The sequence below is a fragment of the Euphorbia lathyris genome, chromosome 5, assembly GCF_963576675.1.
Source record: "Euphorbia lathyris chromosome 5, ddEupLath1.1, whole genome shotgun sequence".
Lineage (NCBI taxonomy): Eukaryota > Viridiplantae > Streptophyta > Magnoliopsida > Malpighiales > Euphorbiaceae > Euphorbia > Euphorbia lathyris.
In genome coordinates, this window is record NC_088914.1 from 92,184,078 (window position 1) to 92,204,959 (window position 20,882).

General features: G+C 34.0%; 1 protein-coding gene across 1 annotated transcript; it reads right to left on the reverse strand.

Moving 5' to 3' along the window:
- Positions 1 to 535: 535 nt before the first annotated feature.
- On the reverse strand, positions 536 to 16,552 carry LOC136229475 (U-box domain-containing protein 35-like). The gene is made up of 10 exons (XM_066018308.1): positions 16,195 to 16,552; positions 12,567 to 12,655; positions 12,362 to 12,483; positions 10,890 to 11,137; positions 9,548 to 9,608; positions 6,078 to 6,420; positions 5,858 to 5,959; positions 4,091 to 4,519; positions 2,519 to 3,280; positions 536 to 991 (listed from the first exon to the last, which is right to left on the reverse strand). Exons 1-10 carry the CDS (start codon positions 16,388 to 16,390, stop codon positions 938 to 940), a joined length of 2,406 nt encoding a protein of 801 aa, XP_065874380.1. The 5' UTR covers positions 16,391 to 16,552; the 3' UTR covers positions 536 to 937.
- Between the last annotated feature and the right edge of the window lie 4,330 nt (positions 16,553 to 20,882).

A 20,882-nucleotide genomic window follows, 5' to 3' on the forward strand; every position in this document is an offset into this window, starting at 1 on the left:
GATAAAAACATATCATTTCTACGGGAAATCGAACATAATACTTCAAAAATCGCTAACGGTTGATATCAGGAATCGAAGAAGAAGAAGAAGAAGAAGAAGAAGAAAGAAGAAGAGGAAGAAGAAGAAGAAGATCCATCGATCAATAAAACTAAGGGTAATTTTATCCAAAAATGGATGAAACAGTCTAATTTGGTAAGATGGAAACAAAGTGGGTTAGATATGTAAATAACCCATCTTAATTGGACTAGATTTGTAATTAGCCCTTATTACAATCAGTTTCTGATTTTAAGATAAGATGGGAATTGTTGCTTCGTTCATGGACCTGATTGATAGTTTTAATAGTTTGAGATCCTAATTGACTTTAAAGCTTTAATTTGGACCCAAATGGGTGTAATGCCAAAAATTAAACTGAAATCAAATTTAACAAATTAGTACATGTAGTTAATTGTTTGAAAAACTGATAAAATGGTTAACCGGTCGAATTAAACGTAAAATATAGTGGTTAATCAGCTACGTATGCTATCAAAACGCTTAATTAAACAAAGAATAATCTTTTATATATAAGAAAAATTATGAAGTCACACATGTACATTACATTACAAGAACCAGTGGCTCAGAATTACATGATGAAACACTTTTGTACTGAATCAAAAACAACATTTCCTTCAATACCAAAACATTGTAAGAAGCTGAAAAATTCTGCTGTGGTCCGGGTTGAAACGCAAACTTGACGCCGTTAGCAGGGAGCTTATTGTTTATATCAAAATTGATACCAATTTAGCATCAAATTAACAAAAAGAATGCAAAATTTCTTTCTTGTTAATTGTTAGTTAAAGCCTATTGATTAATTATAATTACTACAAAATGTATAAAACTTGGCATAATCTTTTAGTTATTTCGGCTTCCTGACGGATTCATGTTGAGTTCATCGCCAATCTTAAGCCATTGGCATGCTTCTCGTTGAGCTTACATCAGATAAATTTCCATCGCTCTGCAACGGGACAAAAATCACAATCGTGTTACGTTATTTATATATTTCACGTGATCATATAAAGGGCGGCCCAGTGCACTACGCGTCCCTAAGCGAGGGGTCCCACCATAAGGGTGTAGTGGGAGCGGGTAGGGATCCTCTAGAGTTGAAAACCCTCTAGAGTTGGTGGAGTTGTAATCTCAACCATTAATTGCAACATTAATTGATGAGATTTAATTGATAAATTTTAATATTTAATTAGTCATTTATTGATTAATCAAATCTCATCCATTCATTTTGTAATTAATGGTTGAGATGCATATAACTCCACCAACTCTAGAGGATTTCAACTCTAGAGGATCTCTACACAGTGGGAGCAAGCCTTCCCCTGCCAATGTTTTTTGGTAAGAGGCCGCTCCTAAGATTCAAACCAGTGACAACATTTACCATTGCGCCAATGCTCGCCCTCATTTCACGTGATCATATATGATTCAAAAATAAAAAAAATGTGTCAAATGGGTCACGTTAAGCGGATTATCTTTGTGTCGTATCAGAAACTTTTGTAGGGACTCAATTGAAAAGGAGTAAACTTATAAGCTTCAAAAGAAGCTAATAAAATTAAACCAAAAATTTAAAGATTCAATAAAAACGAACAAAAAAAAAGTACAAGTATTCGCGGAAGAAAAACAAAGAGATATGATGCAAAAAAACTCTAACGTTGACCGCTAAAAGCAATTTTACCCATAACGTCTAAATATTGCAATTTTTCCCTAAGACACACATATCACAAACATATGTATACGAGTTGGGCAAAAAAAATTCAAATATTTTTCAAATTCTCAGCTATGAACGTGAGGGGTATTTTTGCACCTTATCCCAAAAACAAATAAATTCAAACGACATTTGGTTATCATAAGATTGATAATTTCTTTATTTATTTATTTTTTGGTTGCGTGTTTGTTTGATACTAACTTTTAATATTGACAACACAATTTACAAAGACAAACTGTCTGACATGACTCGTTTAACACGGTTATCTTTTTTTTTATTGTATTTATATCGTATATAATCATGTGAATACATAGATTGCATAACATGATTATGACACGATATTTTGACACCACTTTTGCAAATAGATATGTTCTTGGATTAGGGTGAGTCGAGTCTCATGGACTTTCACCTAAAAACACTTAGCTCAACCCGTTATCAATTTAATCGAGTTCAGATCGTGCTAGACTTAGGCTTGAAAATTAATTCCCGAACTAAGAGCATCCCCACCTCCTTATATATTTTTAAATTATATTATAATTTGTATATATAATATTAATAGGTCGGGTTGGGCTACGCTGTCCTATTTTTATAAATTCTAAACCCGGCACAAAAATAGGCAGACCTAGATCGGGCACGGCCTAATTATCTTATTTTGCTTTTCCAAACTCGATCTACTAGACATGGGTCTAGACAGACTGGGTAGGTACCCGGGCTCATAAACTGGTCTAATTGCAAAACAAGTTTAAAAATCAAATTAACCCGAAAGAAAATACTTACCAGTCGAAAAGAAACTTGGCTAGGATTGGGAGAGATAATACAAATGGCGGAACTCGGATCAGCTAGATGCATATTCATTGAAGCAATTGTATTCAATCTGTTAAGTTCAGGCATTATAACAGTTTTCAGATCTGGTCTATCTTTCCGTCGCAACTCAGCACATTGAAGCGCTAATCTCGCCAAAGATTTCGCCTCTTCCACCGGCCAATCAGGCACCATTGGATCTAACATCTGTTCAAATGTGTCCTCCTCCAAAGCCATCTCAACATGATGAGTCAAAGCCATAGGAGGTTTCGCCGTCAAAATCTGTAACAACATGACTCCGAACGAGTAAATATCCGATTTGATTCCTAACATTCCTGTTTGCTGATATTCCGGATCTATGTAACAGAATGTTCCTGCCGCCGATGTCATTCTGTATTGTGTGACTTTATCGGCAATGGACGGCGGGACTAATCTGGCTAATCCGACGTCGCTGATTTTGCTGACATAGTTCCGATCAAGAAGGATGTTTGCTGGTTTGAGATCACGGTGGACGAGTGGTTCGGGTTTGGCTTGGTGGAGGAAGAGTAAACCTTTTCCGATTTCAGCTGCTATTCTGAACCTTAATTGCCATGAAAGAGGAGGACTGTTTCCTTTAAGGAATAGACGGTCTTCTAAGCTTCCGTTTCCCATGTATTCATATACTAAACAACCGTATTCCGGGCAAGCTCCGAGGAGAAGAACCATGTTTGGGTGCCTTACGCAGCTTAATACTTCAATCTGCAGAGTTAATTGTATATTTGTTATATATCATGATAATTGATTAAAAACATAATCGTAAATGAATATCAAATTAGTGATGGAGGTAGCAAAAGTACACATGACACCATTACACGACACGAAATTTTAGTATTTGAGTTTAGCTTAGCAGGTAATGTGTCATTTTTGGGTTGACACAAAACTAACACGCAAATTTTTCTGGGTTGGATTAGTGTTGTTGTGCTAACCCGAAGACGACACGAAACGACACGAATATTTAAAATTATTCTTATTTTCTTTGGTACTTTCACTTTATTAATAAAGATAATAAAATTAGAATTATTACTTAGAAATATGATTCGAACCTTCCAAATTGTTATAAACACATTACATGATCACCTAACATGATATTAACAGATTTTTCGATGGTTAGTGTTAAAAGTTATCATTAATATATATGCATAACAAAATTACGTGTAACCCGAAAACACGACACTAACCCAAATAGGTTAACACGATTGTGACACGAAAGCTTTTGGATTGGGTTTGGGTTTACTCTTTTCAACATGAACCCGAAAATGACACGACTCGAACACGAAATTGGAAGGTCTATTCGTAGCACCCCGATCACCCGAATTGACCCTTCCCATATGAGGTGCTACAATTGGGGATACTAATACATTTGTAGTCAATTCCTAAACTATTTCTGTAGATACCTCTGCAATGTATTTTCACTAATACGAAGACTGATTAGCGTAATAAGAAAGTAAGAACTAACAAGTTATTACAGTATATATATTTTGTAGATAAAATTTCGGACAACGTATGTACCTCTTGGTTAAACTGTGACCTTCCTTGCGTTGCATCCGGTCGTAAAACCTTAATAGCGACGGTTGTATGATCTAGACTCCCTCGGTAAACAGGTCCATAGCCTCCCTCCCCAATTCTCAGAGACTGGGAAAAGAAATCTGTTGCTGCTTCAATTTCTTCTATGGAGTACTTTCTGTATCTTACATCTGAATTTGATAAGACATCGAGTGCCTTTCGTTTCTCTCGTGATTCTTTGATCACTTTCATTTCTGCTTCAGCTCTCCTTCGTCCTTCGATTTCTGCAATCTTTCGAGATGCTTCTGCAGCTTCAATGGCTGCTTTTGACTTTGCCTTCTCCCTCTCAGCAGTGGCCAACGCAGCTTCCTCTGCTTTTCGTGCTTCTCCGAGTCTCCGCTCTTCTTCCATTTTCCAAAGTTCAAGCTCTCTTGCCTGGAAATATGCATGTGTATTTATAACTTAACAGTAACAAAGTCATAACAAGATACTCGAAAAATCAAAGGACGAAAATGTGTTCAATTGATGCTAAATCTGCTATAAATTCTGAATAGCCTGTGATTACTAATGGAAAATGTACTTCTACTGGCGGACATTTTCATCCCCTCCGTTATTCTCCTAAATCCACCCCTGAAATTAATTATACTCCATTGTTTTTGAACTTTTTAATCAATCGAAAATGGATGTATAACTTCAATTTGAGTTGGATTAATTGCACTTGACATTCTTCTTTACCGGAATCACGTCATTATTACTATTTATTTGAAATCACTTATTTTAGATGGAAAATTCACTATTAGAAGAAATTTGTTATTTTTCATACAACCGTTTAGAAAAATGATGGTATTAGTTTTTTTATGACAAGTTGAATTGTTGATTTTGCTTATTTAACAAAGCCTAAGCCGGTGTGACCGAGAGGTCACAGGTTCGAGCCTTGGGAGCGGCCTCTTGCCAAAAAATTGGCAAGGGAAGGCCTGCCCCCAATACACCCTTGTGGTGGGACCCCTCCCCGGACCCCTGCTTAGGGCCGCCCTTAATAAAGTCTAAGCCGCTGTTGGGTTTTCTTTCTAACGGTATAAAACACACACAAAAAAAATCATTTTCTTACAAATCCGCTAAAGATCGTTTCTACTTTTTTTTATTGTGACACATTATTGTGACATTAGGTCTCATTTGTTTGCTGGAAAATATTGTGTTTTGAAAAATATTGGGTAGAGGAAATTTTTTTGTTAAAAAATAAATTATCTTCCAATGTTTGACTAAAACACCGGAAAATGGGAAGAAATGATGGGTGGCTGTTGTTTTCAAAAGGGTAAGAAAAAATAGAGTAGGGCTCTAAATCGTTTCATAAAATGTTTTAATCATTTCTAAAGGCTAAACATTTTCTTCACTTTCTTCGTACATTTTTCTACTGATTAACCTAAAACTTTCCGTTACTTATTTTCTTAAGCAAACAAACATCGAAAAATCAGGAAAATATTTTCCTGCACAATATTTTCCAGCAAACAAACGGCCTCCTAGTTGTGTGTGTTTTCCGGGTGAGGATGAACTCTAATGTGTTTAGCCATCCTGAGCTATACAATGTTTTCAATAGTGCAATTTAACCTTTTTTAAGAGATTTTATCGATAAATTTTATAAGAAAATACGGACAAGTCATAATCCGAAATTCATCAGCATCACTTCAAAAATGACAAAAATTAATTAGGACAAAACAATAAGGGTAAAATTGCAAGCTTAAAAATGTTTAGAGTTAAGAGACAACATATATATACCTTTTGTTTTGCTGAGAGAGCTTCTTTGCAGGCTGTACTATACATCTCCATGGTTTGCTTGAGCTCGAGTTTTAGCCTCCTCATTTCGGCTTCCACATCATCCTGTAACCCGAGTTTTTATTAAATTATGAAAACGTGACCCAAAACATTCAGTTTCCGAAACATTTCAGAAATGTGAAACGCGATTAAAATTAAAGTTTCCGTACAACATAGATCATACCATGTTAGTGGACTGGGAAGAACAGGATAATCTGTCACTGTCATAAGAAATGGTTAACAAATCAGGAGGAGTGAGAATCATCTCAGCTGATTTTCTTCCACCAGTACGATGATGTTGACTCGTAAATGAATATTCGTTGCTCTCTGCTTCGGACACATTTGAAGGCCTTTGGCTGCGACCACCCATTTCGATGAAATCATATAATGCTGGATAGAACCGATCAACGCTTGGTCTGCTGCTCGAAACACTTGGTCTACCAGAACTAACAAAGGATATATCTGTGTCTGGTACACTAAGTTCTGCATACGTTTTCCCATTCGCTCCTTTCCTAGTTAAGGGGGACCTTAAGAAAAGAAAAAAAAAACATTTATATGTTAATCAGAGTTGTCGATTTCTGACAGGATAACGAAATTAAGGGACACGGTTATCATTTTATTACATTCATATCATATATAATCATGTGGAGCATCTAGGGAATTGGATTCGAAAGTCATTCTAGCATGGAAAGCTTTCTTTTCTGGAATATGAAAAAATCCTCCCTAAGGCTCACCTTAGCAAGCTAGTTCTAAACAAAACAATCTTTGTTCCATAGCAATAGTTAAATATACTGTTCTCTTTCCTCAGAAGCTTTTATTACATTCATATCATATATAATCATGTGGAGCATCTAGATCACATAACACAGGTAATCTATTTTGACACCGCTAATGTTAATGTTCATGGTTGGATATGTATTTATATATATTTGGATACTTATATATATGATTATAAATATAAATAGCTAGTAAAAAATGGTTATATATAACTACAACCAGATTTTTACTAATAATTAATAGGGATAAGGTGCAAAAATACTCCTAACATTTAAAATGGTGCGATTTTACCCTAAAGTTGGCAGCCAAGAGCAATTTTTACCCCAACATTGGCAAGTTGGGTCAATTTCAGATATTATTATAAAACACACATATTTTGTTCCTTATTCAAAAGATTTCAAATTTTACGTGATTTAATAATAGAATTGGAGATTAATATTTATAAACTCGTGGTGAAATATTTTGAATTTTTTTTGTCCAACTCGTACAATAGACATTATATTTTTTAATTTTTTTATGATCTCTTACTAATGAGTGATAAAATGACCCTACTTGTGAAGTGTAGATAACAAGATTCATAACCGAGAAGTCAGTTTGATGAATTATTTCTCAAATCGACCCCACTTGACAACGCTCTTGGCTGCCAACGTTAGAGGTAAAATTGCATCATTTTTTACGTTAGGGTAAAATTACTCCTGACTGTAAATGTTAGGGGTATTTTTGCACCTTATCCCTAATTCATAGTTTTATATAAATATTTTATGTGGGGATGGGGTTTCCTATTACCCGTGGGATTTGTGGGAAGTGAGGATGGAGACAAAAACATCTCCGATATCTCTAACGGAAATTCTTCGTATCTGTCCCCAAAACTGTTCGGAATGGGAAATGTCTTCCCGTTCCCGCCCCACCCCCTTGGCACCCCTATATTAGCCATTGAGAACAAATGCGTCAGTATTATGTTTTATAGTAAATCACAGAAGCATCAACATTAATAAGCCCTCATTAGTTTTTAACTTATGGTAATATCACTCAAAAGTTTCTCCGAAGTTAAAAAAGAAATAAGGCAAAAAGCATAATTAAGCCCCTGAACTTTGCCCTTTTCTTTTCCACATTGACCCTTGATCATTGATTTTGTTATGAATTCAACCCCTATTTAAGTTTTCCATCGAGTTTGGACGACAGCGCCGTTAAGGGATTCAGCCTATTGACGTGGACATTTTTACTTCTATGTGGACAAATAAAAAAATAAGTTTCTTGACTAGGATAGAGAGAGTAAAAAGTAAAAAGAAACTACAGAAATCGATTTCCAGTATGTTTTTCTAAGATGGAAACTGAGCTTGGAAGAACCTACTAGAAATAGATTTTGGTGTTAGGGGAGAAGATCATGCTGGAAATCCCGAAATTGGAGAGGAGAAGATCGAGCTTGGAAGAACCTACAGGAAATTAATTTCTATAATTTCTTTTTACTTTTTAATTTTTAACTCTAGTCAAGAAACTCTTATTTTTATTTGTCCATGTCAACCAGCCGAATCGTCCTAACAATGTATGCAGCCCAAACTCGACGGAAAAGTTAAATAAGAGTCTGATACATAAAAGAATCAATCATCAAGGGCTCAATATAGAAAATTAATTGATCAGGGCTTGATCCTCAAAACAGGTAAAGTTCAAGAGCTTAATTATGCTTTTGGCTAAGAAAAAAAACTTAATCTTACAAAAAAAAAAAACTTAATTTAATAAGTTAAGGTATTTAACTTAGAGCCAGTTTGCCATTGTTGTGGATGAAAGTTCGACTTTCCTTATAAGTTGTGAAAGCAGCATTCCCGAAAAGCTACAAATTGTAGCTTCTCCTAAAAGGAGCTTTTACAATTTTCCCAACTTCTAGGGAAAACAATTTTCCATTTACCAAAGGCTACTTTTTAGCTTTCATAGCTTTTAGAGTCTGAAAAAGCAATATCAAACTGACTCTTACAATTTGAAGTATAGTTCAATTTTAGACGAAGACTACCCTAAATTTTTATTATAATAAATATTTATATATCCTTTAAATATATTTATATTACTACTTCTCAGAAATTTCCACAAATATAATTTTATATCTCTAAATTCAATACTTTACTTTTTTTAGTTTCTTATTAAACAGTTTTTATATTCAACACATAAACTAAGTTTTTATATTCAGTTGTACCAAATAACACATATCTTGAATTGGTTGAAAAACTAAAGATAAATAGATTATTGGGATAAGGTCCTATTTTGCTCCTATCGTTTTTGGAGAATGACAGATACGTCCCTAACGTATAAAATGGTAAAATTTTATCCCTAACCTTCCAAAGCAAGATCAATTATAATCCTACCTAACAGAAAACTTGAACAAATTGGTTTGACCGTTATTTGATTACCATGTTAGACCTTTTAAACTAGTTTGTCAATAAACTGAAACATTTTCGCGCATTTTGGCAGGTTGTTTGTAACTGCGTTAATAACATAGTAAACATTTTAGGTAGTTCTTTTGTGATTAACTTATATGCGGCAGACTTAGGTGATTTGTAATTGTTGTAGTAACACAGTAAACATTTTAGACATAATTGAAGTTTGGAAGGTCCAATTTAACGGTTAAATAACGAATCAAACAACGATAAACCAATGGTTCAAATTTTCTATTAGATAGGGGTAAAATTGATCTTACTTGGGTAAAATTTTACTATTTCATATGTCGGGTAAATTTGGACCTTATCCCTAAATCATTTGACAACAACATTTCAGAACTTGTTTATTTCATCTTTCTCTATATATATGTTCCAGTATTTTTAAAATTGAACAAAATTAAATCTAGTTTTAATTTTTTAATTAAAATGAAAAAAAATTGATTTGAAATACCTGAAGAAGTCAGATTCTTCTGATTTCCGAGGTGGATCCACTGTTGGTGGCTTCTCTTGAACTGACAAAATAATCATTAATTTCATAAGTAGAGGACATTAATAAGAAAATGAAAAGAAAAAGAGTTGAAAGATGGATAAAATACATTGTTTGGGATTATTTTATGAACTTCATTTTCTTTAATAAAACTAATGAATTTCACATTTGATTTCAATAAAGTATTCTGACCAATTTGTGCACAACAAATCCCTCAAATATTGAGGTGACATAAAAGACAGTTGACTATATACTAACTATGTGCTATATGACTCACGTGGCAACCATGTGTGTGTGTCACATCTAGGGTTCATGGGTCAATCCAATGGTTATTGGATTAAAAAAACCAATTCAATCCAATCAATCGAGGATTCATGGATTGATTGTAAATAACCAGTCCAACCGATGAATACTCTGTGAAGTTGGATTGGATTGGTTATTAACAAATAACCCATTAATTAATTTCACATAAACCTATATGTATTATTATTTTGATTAAATTAAATAATTAAATTTATTTTATTCAATCCAAATAAAATCCAATTTATTACTGGAGTTCCAGAAAATACTGTTCCAGATTATACTGGAATTCCAAAAAATATTGGAATTACAGAAATCCGTAATTCGAGAAAATACTGAAATTCCAGAATCTAGAATTCGAGATTCTAGATAAAGAAACCTGGAATTCCAGAAAATATTATTGGAATTCCACAAAATACTAGAATTTCAGAAATCTGGAATTCCAGAAAATACTGGAATTCGAGAAAATACTCAAATTCCAAAAAATACTCTGAAATTCCAGAAAATACTGAAGAAGGTAGCGAGTTGACTCAGGAATTGATCGAGTGGAAATTTTTGGGTGAAGGCGTAAATTAGGATATGTATGTGAAGATTTTGGTTCTTTTAGGTTTGATGATTGTAAAAGTTAGGGAAATAGTTTGAGCTGGTTTAGTGGATTGGTTAATTAACTAGTTAAATAATTTTATACATGTATTAAAATTGTATTGGTTTGGTTATAATCAATCCAATAGAATAAATAAACCAATAAACTAGTTATTTTGGTTTTGGATTGGGTTAAATCCATGGATTGGATAAAATGTTGAACACCGCTGATGAAATCCTTGTATAAGTATATAATCAATTTGTGCTACATCAATATTCCAGTAAGTTTTTATACAAAAATTTATTGAAAACAAATGTAAAATTTAGTTATTTTATTGAAAGAAAATGAAATTCAATAATCCAAACTTCAATAACTATCAGTGCATTTATCTTTGAAAATAGACAAAGTTAAATAAAAACAAACCTCTTTTATTATTGGATGCATAATTATTGTTGTTGTCATTAAGGGGAAGGAAAGTCTCCATGATAGGCTGATTATTGGCATGTTTGGAGATAGGCTGATTGGTATGTTTGGAATGTAATGGGAAGACAGCTGGCGCAGGCTTAGTGGCTGATCTTGTTGATTGAATTTTCCCTTTTGAAATCACATGAACTGTACAAAATTCTGGTGCTGTTTTCAATACACTGCTTGGTACATCTGTGACCTTGAATCTTATAAGATTAAGCTTCAATTAGTAAGACAAATTCTACTGTGGTCCGGGTCTATCTGGACTCGACTAATCGGAAACTATAACAGTCTATAAAATAGTAATTTCTGACAAGAATAGAATGTACAAAAGTAACCTGATTGGGGTTAAATGTATCATTGCACTGAACTTACATGATTGTCTCAAAATGGTCACTCAACTTCGATTTGTCTCAATAAGATCACTCAACTTTGAATTTTGTCTCAATTAGGTCACTCCAGCGATTTTAATGGTTAAAAGGCATCAGAATGATGTCATGGCTGACACGTCAGCATAAGTCAACTCAGATCACTGACCAAAACGACACGTGGCTGCCACGTGTAGGTTATTTTTATGAAAAAAATTAAATTTTGTGCTTTTTTTCATAAAAATAACTGATACATGACAACCAGGTGGCAGTTAGAGATCTGAATTGATTCATACTGACGTGTCACTAATAACATCATTCTGATGCCTTGAGCGACCTAATTGAAACAAAACTCAAAGTTGAGTGATTTTATTGAGACAAAATGGAGTTGAGTGACAATTCTGAGACACAACCATGTAAGTTCAGTGACCAATGGTGCATTTAATCCAACCTGATTGACATAGCACGACTAATATGATTATCATTTATCTTGCATTTATATCATATATAATTATATGAAACATATAGTTAAGATAAAAAGTTTGGAATATAGAGACAACATAACACGATTATGACATAATAATTCGAATTGCTACCCTAAGTACATATGAACCTAGATTATTAAAAAAAATCAAATTGACAAACATATCAGTAATAATTTTGTCAAAAACACCATTTAATTTCTCAACTTTTTATGTTTTATGTAGAATCTTTTATGTTTTTATTAGAATAAAGGGTCAATTTTGCCCTTTGGACTCGACTTGAAGTGTCAATCAGATGAGAAATTATACAATCATCCAAATGCACATGGATCCAATACACTGCTTGGTACATCTGTGACCTTGAATCTTATATGATTAAGCTTCAATTAGTAAGACAAATTCTATTGTGGTCCGGGTCTGTCTGGACTCGACTAATCGGAAACTATAACAGTCTATAAAATAGTAAGACAAATTCTACTGTGGTCCGGTTCTTTCTCTTGATTGGCCGCATTTATTACACTGTGACTGTATATTATAAAATTTAGACCCAATACTTAGATTTGAGAGGGTTGGAACAAACCTGAGAAAGCCTGTTTTATTGGATGCACCAAGGACTAAAGTCTCAATTGCAGTATGAGTTACATATTCAACTAAACCTTTTGCTATTTCGGTTTCTTGAAGCACAACATCTTTGCATTGAATCTACAAATATTAATTCAACACTGATTTCTCAATTTCTTATCAGAAAAAAAGGATAAAAAAAATAAAATAAAATGAATACTTACTTCTTTACGTGTACAAAAACAGCGAAAAGGAAGGAACAAGTCTCTGGTTTGAGGATCAGGATCTCTACACACCAATGAATTCTCTCTCTCTGCATTATCATTACAAACACACGTGTTAGACACACGGACGATGTCGTTCGACGCCTATGATAAACTCCATGGAGTCTGAGAATATCTGACTCTACATCATTATTAATGGCAGACTGATTTTGTCCGGCGGCGTGGTGAACTGAATTCACCACAAATCCAAAAATAGTTTGGAATCTAATGTAGATCGGGAAATATTTTGCAAAATTAATATGAATGTGTCAACTTCCCAATATAACACCGATTTTTATTGAATAATCTCAAACATAAATACAATAACATGTTCAAACAATCTCAAACATAAATATGTTGTTAAGACAAACTTAATAGGTCATATTCGAATAATCTCAAGATGAACATAAATAGGTTACGTTTGCATACTTTCAAACATGAAACTTGTGTCCACCAAGTGGTGGACTAGGAAAGAGGCTGCATCCTAGACCCTCTATCTAGATGGAAGGCTGCCTGGAACTATCCCTCCTAAGATGGTTCACCCTACTGATGACGACCAAATAATCTCAAACGTGAATACAAATGTTCAAACGATCTCAAACTTCTATACAACAACAACAACAACAAAGTCTTAGTCCCGAAATGATTCGAGGTCGGCTAACATGAACCATCATATAAAACCGTGAAATCAAGTCGTGTCAGCGATACAAATTCGCTCCCTCCACTCCGTCCTATCCACTACCATATTTTCCTCAATTCCCAGTAAACTCATATCACTCTCGATCACCCTCCTCCAAGTTTGCTTAGGTCTTCCCCTACCCCTCACCACTATCTCTCATTTTATTCTCAATAGATGTAACCCCTACTTTTGTCCTAATTATTTCATTACTCACCCGATCCTTTCTCGTATGACCACACATCCATCTCAACATACACATCTCCGCCACCGACATCTTATGGATGTGACAATGTTTCACTGCCCAACACTCCGTACCATATAACAATGCTGGTCTGATTGCCGTGCGGTAGAATTTTCCCTTCAATCTATTAGGCATGTCGGGGTCACAAAGGAAACCCGTAGCACTCTTCCACTTCGACCAACTCCTATGAGCAACATCTCCATCTACTTCTCCATCCGTTTGGATAATAGATCCTAAATACAAATAGGTCATCATTTGAATAAATCCCAATTTGTTCACATGAACAAAAATAGGTTATGCTTGAACCATTCCAAACATGAACCTTGTGTCACCCACTATTGGAGTTGAGGAAGAAGCTGCAACCCCATACCATCTTCCCAGGTGGAGGGCCCCCTTGAATCACCCCTCCTAGGATGGTTTACCACACCGATCATAGTTGTTAAAGGTGCAAGGCACGCTAAGGGGTCTTGAAGCCTAGGTTCAAGGCGCAAGGTGAGGCGCGCGCCTTAGGAACACGAGGCGCATAAAATAAAATAAAATTATATACTCTTTTACTAGTTAAGCATAAACCAAAAAAATACACTTATGAACACACAAACAAAACAAAATCACATAAGAACATAATACTAAATCATAAATATCATAGAGACATTAACATATACTTAATGTCTTAAACCTAAGTACCTAACTATAACTAATGCTACTAAACTAATAACCATTCATTGTCAATCAAAAAGAACACACAAAAAAATGAATTGGACGTGAGGGGGAGTGTCAAACATCCCACGTTGCTAAATTGGGAAGCTATATGGCTTATTAAATACAAGGCAATCCTCGTCCTCTAAGGTACCTTTTAGAGCTATAGCTCAATGTTCGGCCCCACTGATATTAGCTTTACGCACCAAATGAATTCGGCGTGAGGGAGAGCGTTAAACATCCCAGAGCCATGGTTCAATGTTGGGCCAGCGTGTTAAACATCCTACATTGCTAAATTGGGAAGCTACATATCCTAACCCGAACTTTTGGTGAGTTAGGCCTTTGTTTACAGAAGCCACTTTATCTAGATCCAAGTAGAACAAAATGTTAAACCTCAAATAGATCTAATCCTTCAAACAAAACCATGCCCATTACTATTGGATTCATTATCTGCAACACGAACATCAATTGATGCATTAATCACAACTTAACCCATTTTTCTAGTGCATAATATCTCAATCACATAGAAGATTAGGGTTTAACTGCTGATTACGGCGACAATGGTGAGGGAACTAGGATTTGGAGGTCACTGGATTACAATTCTTTTCCCAGAGAAAACAACAGAGCATAGAAAAACGAAAGAATCATGTTTGAACAATCTCAACTATAAACAAGCACGAATTAATGAAAAACAGGGAGGAGAAAGGAATATACATAAGGAGGGAAGGAACACAATGAGAATAATGTCAAGCCACTTTCACTAGATCCAAACAGAAAAAATGCTAAACCTCAGACAGATCTAATCCTTCAAACAAAATCATGCCCATTACTATTGCACAGAAAGGGAACCCCAGCAATGGAAATGAATGAAACAGATAACTGAAACTATATTTCTAAGAAAAATTAGCTAGGAAACAGTAATGGAAACATAAAAGAAACGGGCACGAATCATTGGAAAAGCTAATGACGAAGAGTTTTGTGCAACATAGCCATTGCATTCATTATCTGCAACACGAACATCAATTGATGTATTAATCACAACTTAACCCAATTTTATCTTACATAATATCACAATCACATGGAAGAATAGGCTTCCCCTTCGACAAATTAGGGTTTTTAACTACTAATTACAGCGAACAGGGCGAGGGAACTAGGATTTGGAGGTCACTGGATTACAATTGTTTCCCAGGGAGAACAACAGAGCATAGAAAAACGAAAGAATCATGTTCGACGCATGAAAAAACGAAAAACATCCATAAATTAATGAAAAATGGGGAGGAGAAAGGAATATACATACATAGGGAAGGAACACCATGAGAATAATGTCAAGCCACTTTCACTAGATCCAAACAGAAAAAATGCTAAACCTCAGACAGATCTAATCCTTCAAACAAAAGCATGCCCCATCACTATTGCACTATGTTGCACAAAAGCAGAACCCGGAAATGGAAATGAATGAAACCGATACCGGAAACTATATTTCTAAGAAAAATTAGCTAGGAAACGGTAATGGAAACATAAAAGAAACGGACACGAATCGCTGGAAAAGCTAATGAAAAAGAGTTTTGTGCAACATAGCTATTGCATTCATTATCTGCAACACGAACATCAATTGATGTATTAATCACAACTTAAACCATTTTTCTCTTGCATAACGTCTCAAACACATAAAAGAATCAATTGATGTATTAATCACAACTTAACCCATTGTTCTCTTGCATAATATCTCAATCACATAGAAGAACAGGCTTCCCCTTCGACAGATTAGGGTTTTAAGTTTAACTACTAATTACGGCAAACAGGGCAAGGGAACTACGATTTGGAGGTCACTGGATTACAATTCTTTTCCCAGAGAAAGAGCATAGAAAAACGAAAGAATCATGTTCGAACAATCTCACCTATAAACACGCATGAAAAAATGAACAACATCCATACATTAATGAAAAACGGGGAGGAGAAAGGAATATACATACGGAGGGAAGGAACACCATGAGTAGAACCCTTGACTTTGACATGAATGAGAATCACAACTTGGCCTCTTTGAAGAATATGATCAACAGCCCATTTTAGGGCATTTTGGCTAGTTTTATCTTTATCAATTGCTACAGCAACTGTTCCACTTCCATTATTTACTTCTTTTTTCTCTGGATGTAACTTCGTCATCCACATTTTCTCTCTCAGATTTTACTATATATATATACTTTTTTTTCTCTATAGCCCATAAGAAAAAAAATACTACATTAAAAGGAAAAATCTTTTTCTCTTTTTTTCTTCTCCTCCTTCTCTAGAAAGAGAATGTAGGATTAGAAAATGAGAAAAAAAGAATTTTTCCTAATTATATTTTTTCTCCCAAATTGTTCATGTTAAATCCTCTTAAACTTTGATGAAAGAAGAAGGAAGAAAATAAAACCTGGTTGTAAATTTTTTCTTTTTCTTTTTTAAAATATCTATTTTGAAATTTTTTTGATTGTTTCAAAGTTTGTTATTCTCAAATATTTAGTTATTTATTATTTCTCAAATATTTCCGCAAATGACTCTCCCTCTCTATTTTTTTTTTCTCTAGGTATTTTTTTAGACATAATGAGTTACAAGTCAAAGATTTTATTTAAGGGCTAATTACAAATATAGCCCAACTAGAAGGGTCCATTTACATATCTAACTTACTTTGCTTCCATCTCACCAAATTAGACACTTTCATCCACTTCGGACAAGAATACCCTTATTTCAATTCACCTTCTTCTTCAGACTCTCAACGTCTTCTTCACCATCCTAAACCGACGAAAAGACGGTGGTTTATAGAGATAAGAGATTATGTTTCGTTCAACCTTTGAAGAATTAGTGTTTGTGGAAGATGATTAGGATGGAAAGCTCAAAAAATGAGAAAGAAACAAAATATAACAAATGAACTGCTGCGATGTCGCATTTGTGACGAATTCGTCACAAATGCGAGACGAAATACGACAACTGTTGTCACATTTGCGACGAAATGCGATAAATTTCGTCATAAATGCGACAATAATGGAGGAAAATGGTGAAAAATAGAGGAAATTGAAACAATACCATTACAGATGAGGAAAGAGACAAGACCAACGAGAAAAGCAGACGTATAAGCTAAAAACATACAATTTCTACGGAAAATTGAACATAATACGTCAATAATCTCAAAAATCGCTAACGATTGGTATCAGAAATTGAAAAAAAATACCGAAAAAGAAGTTGAAACGAAGAAGAAGAGAAGAAGAAGAAGCGGAAGAAGAAGCAGGAGCAGATCGATCGATCGAATAGAACTAAGGGTAATTTTGTCCAAAGTGGTTGAAAGTGTCTAATTTGGTGAGATGGAAGCAAAGTGGGTTAGATATGTAAATGACCCCTCTTAGTTGGGTTAGATTTGTAATTAGCCCTTTATTTAAAGGTAAACCCCGGGTAAATTACATCTATGGCCACTGAACTTTACCCATTTAACATTGTGGCCACTGAAGTTCGATTCTTAACAGTATGGCCACTGAACTTTACACTTTCTAACACTAGTGGCCACTCAACGTCTCAAAACGACCGCTGACGGTCTGAACATAAAAAAATCGAAGAGTTAATGATATTCTAAGGAATTTTAATTCTTGAAAATTTTCGTTTTGAAATCATTTAAGTGTTGTTTGGTTAGGAGAGAGAGTAAATTTTTAGAGAGAGAAAGCTAAAAAAAAGGTGATTTGGAAAATAAAAAATGTGTTTTATGGTAAATGTCATTCTGAACGACTTTAATTCTTGAATATATTCATTTGGAGGTCGTTAACGGTCATTTTGAGGACTTAGTTAAAGTTGAGTGGTCACCGGTGTTAAAAAGTGTAAAGTTTGGTGGTCATACCGTTGGTCACAATATTAAAATGGGCAAAGTTCAGTAGCGATGGTGTAACTTACCCTTATTAGTTGCAAGTTAGAGTTTTTATTTATTTATAATTGGGATAATGTACAAAAATATCATTAACATTTATAGTCATGAGCATTTTTACCCCTAATGTTTAAAATAGTGCAAATTTACTTTTAATATTGGCAGCCAAGAGTAATTTTACCCCTAATGTCTAAAATATTGCAAATTTATTTTTAATATTGGCAGCCAAGAGCAATTTTATCTTTAAAGTTGGCAGGTTGAGTTAATTTCAGACATTATTATAGACCACAGATATTTGGTTGCTTATTCTGCACCAATTGCATATCAATTCATTTTTAAAAAAAATCATATTTTATGCGATTTAATAATATAATTAGAGATTAATATTTATAAATTATGCTAAAATATTTTAATTTTTTTGTCCAACTCATATAATAGATAGTATATTTTTTCATACTTTTTTTTTAATTTTTTCACGTCAAATCATATGTTTATGATCGGTTATTAATGAGTGATAAAATGTGATCAGTTACTAATAAGTGATATAAATGACTCATATATGAAGTATGGATTTACGACCAAGAAGACAGTTTGATTAATTATTTCTCAAATTGATCTAACTTGACAACGGTATGGGTAAAATTGCTTTTAACTGCCAACATTAAAGATAAAATTGCATCATTTTAAACGTTATAAATAAAACTGCTTCTGACTATAAACATTATTGGTATTTTTTACACATTATCTCTTTAATTATAATTCAAAGGATAAATATTAGGAAAATGAGAACTTTTATTGATTGTCTTTAATTTTTGGATTTGATATATTGTTTTACTTTTTTTAATTAATTATAATAACACACATTAAGCTTTCTATTATAAATGTTAATTGTAAATATAAAAACCAACTATATTTAAGAGAGTTTTTTTTTAACAAACAACAAATTTATTAATGGAAATCTGAATACAAATACTGAACAATAAAATTCGAAGGAATAGTAATTCACTCCAAGAACTCTAGTAAAAAAAGGTTTGTTCGAGCTAACGTATAGACACACCATTCGCAGAACGACCTATAAAAGCTGATAGTTATATCATTAAAAGAATCACGAAGAACCCTACACTCATCAACAATAATCCAATAAGCTGAGCGGAAGCTAGGCTGCTCGAGGTGATCCACCACAACTAACGCATTAGACCCTAATCTAATCTTATCCAACCCTTTGCCTTTTAACCAACTGAGTGTCTCACGAATAGCGATAACTTCACCCTATAAAGCTGATAGTTACATCATTAAGAATCACGAAGAGCCCTACATTCGTCAACAATAATCCCATAAACTGAGCGGAAGCTAGGCTGCTCGAGGTGATTCACCATAACTAACGCATCAACTCTACTCTAACCTCATACAATCCCTTAGATTTTAATCAACTGAGTGTCTTACGAATACTGATAGCTTCACCCTCCCTTAAAAAAAATTCTCAGATTTCCTACACGCAAAAGCACTACGTCCATAGGAATCGTGTAAGACCGTCCTGATACCAACGAATCCCGCTCGAGGACAATTGATGCATCTACATTCAGTTTTACCACATTTGGCCGAGGACACGACCAATCCTGCAACCCAACAGTTCTCAAACCAACTCCTTTCAAACTCGCTTGATAATTCTGCCAATTCTTTATGACCGAAACACATAATTTAATGATACTTTCCACAGCAACAACATAATCATTCCAAATTGTACAGTTCCTACCATACCACATGTCCTAAATTATTTCTATCTAAACATAACATTTATCAACATTGAAAACATCCAAAACGTTTTCGATACTTCCCCAAAACCATAAATATGTGTTTTGGTAACTTATCCCTGCATTTTTATATAAAACTTCTACTCATAGTGATTAGTTAAAAATTGGTAAAAAGCATCTGAGATCCGATGTTTTATTTTTTGATGCATTAAACCCCTAGTATTTTTATTTAGACACATTGAGTCTATGATCTTTTATTTTCTGTCACGTTAAATCATTGCTTATCAAATTAGTTAGTTGTGAATATATAATATAGTTAAAAATGTGTTATTAATTTCATCTATGTTTGAAATTATAAATTTTACAGGTTAAATGCACCATTGGTCACTGAACTTATATGGTTGTTTCAAAATGGTCACTCAATTTCAATTTGTTTCAATAAAATCACTCAACTTTGAGTTTTGTCACAATTAGGTCACTCTAGCGATTTCAATGATTAAAAGGCACCAGAATGATGATATAGGTGACACGTTAGTATGAATCAACTCAGACCTCTGACCGAAGCGACATATGACATCCATGTATGAGCTGTTGGGGTTTAGTGTCCTATAGACAATTGTTCTAGGATATAAACTTAATGTAAATGAAATGTTCTTTATATCATTTGTTTTAATAAGATATGATTTTATAACTATATAAAGGCAACCTCTTTTAAGAACTAAATAAGTCTAATAAAAGGAAATCCCTAAGTTTGTTTAAAGTGATTATAAAGTGTTCATACAAGCATGAAATGAGACGAAACTTTATAATAAACTAATAAACTTAAAACCACCCAAAGTCAAGTAATATGTTTAGAAATAGGATTGACATATCACTGTTAAGACTTGCATGTAACAATGTCTTCTGTCGAGACAGAGAGCTGATCTCACAAGCTTCAGATATGCAGATATTTGGACAGTTATATGGATCCGATGAAAAGGAGTTCATTAGGATTGGGGACCCGACTTGAGATAACAGGATGGGTAAA

Coding starts and splice junctions, on each gene's coding strand:
- LOC136229475 (XM_066018308.1), bottom strand. CDS start 16,390: ATGTGGATGACGAAGTTACATCCAGAGAAAAAAGAAGTAAATAATGGA. Junction 11,138..12,361: donor AATAAAACAGGCTTTCTCAG/GTTTGTTCCAAC, acceptor TAATCTTATAAG/ATTCAAGGTCACAGATGTAC. Junction 3,281..4,090: donor GGTCACAGTTTAACCAAGAG/GTACATACGTTG, acceptor TTAACTCTGCAG/ATTGAAGTATTAAGCTGCGT.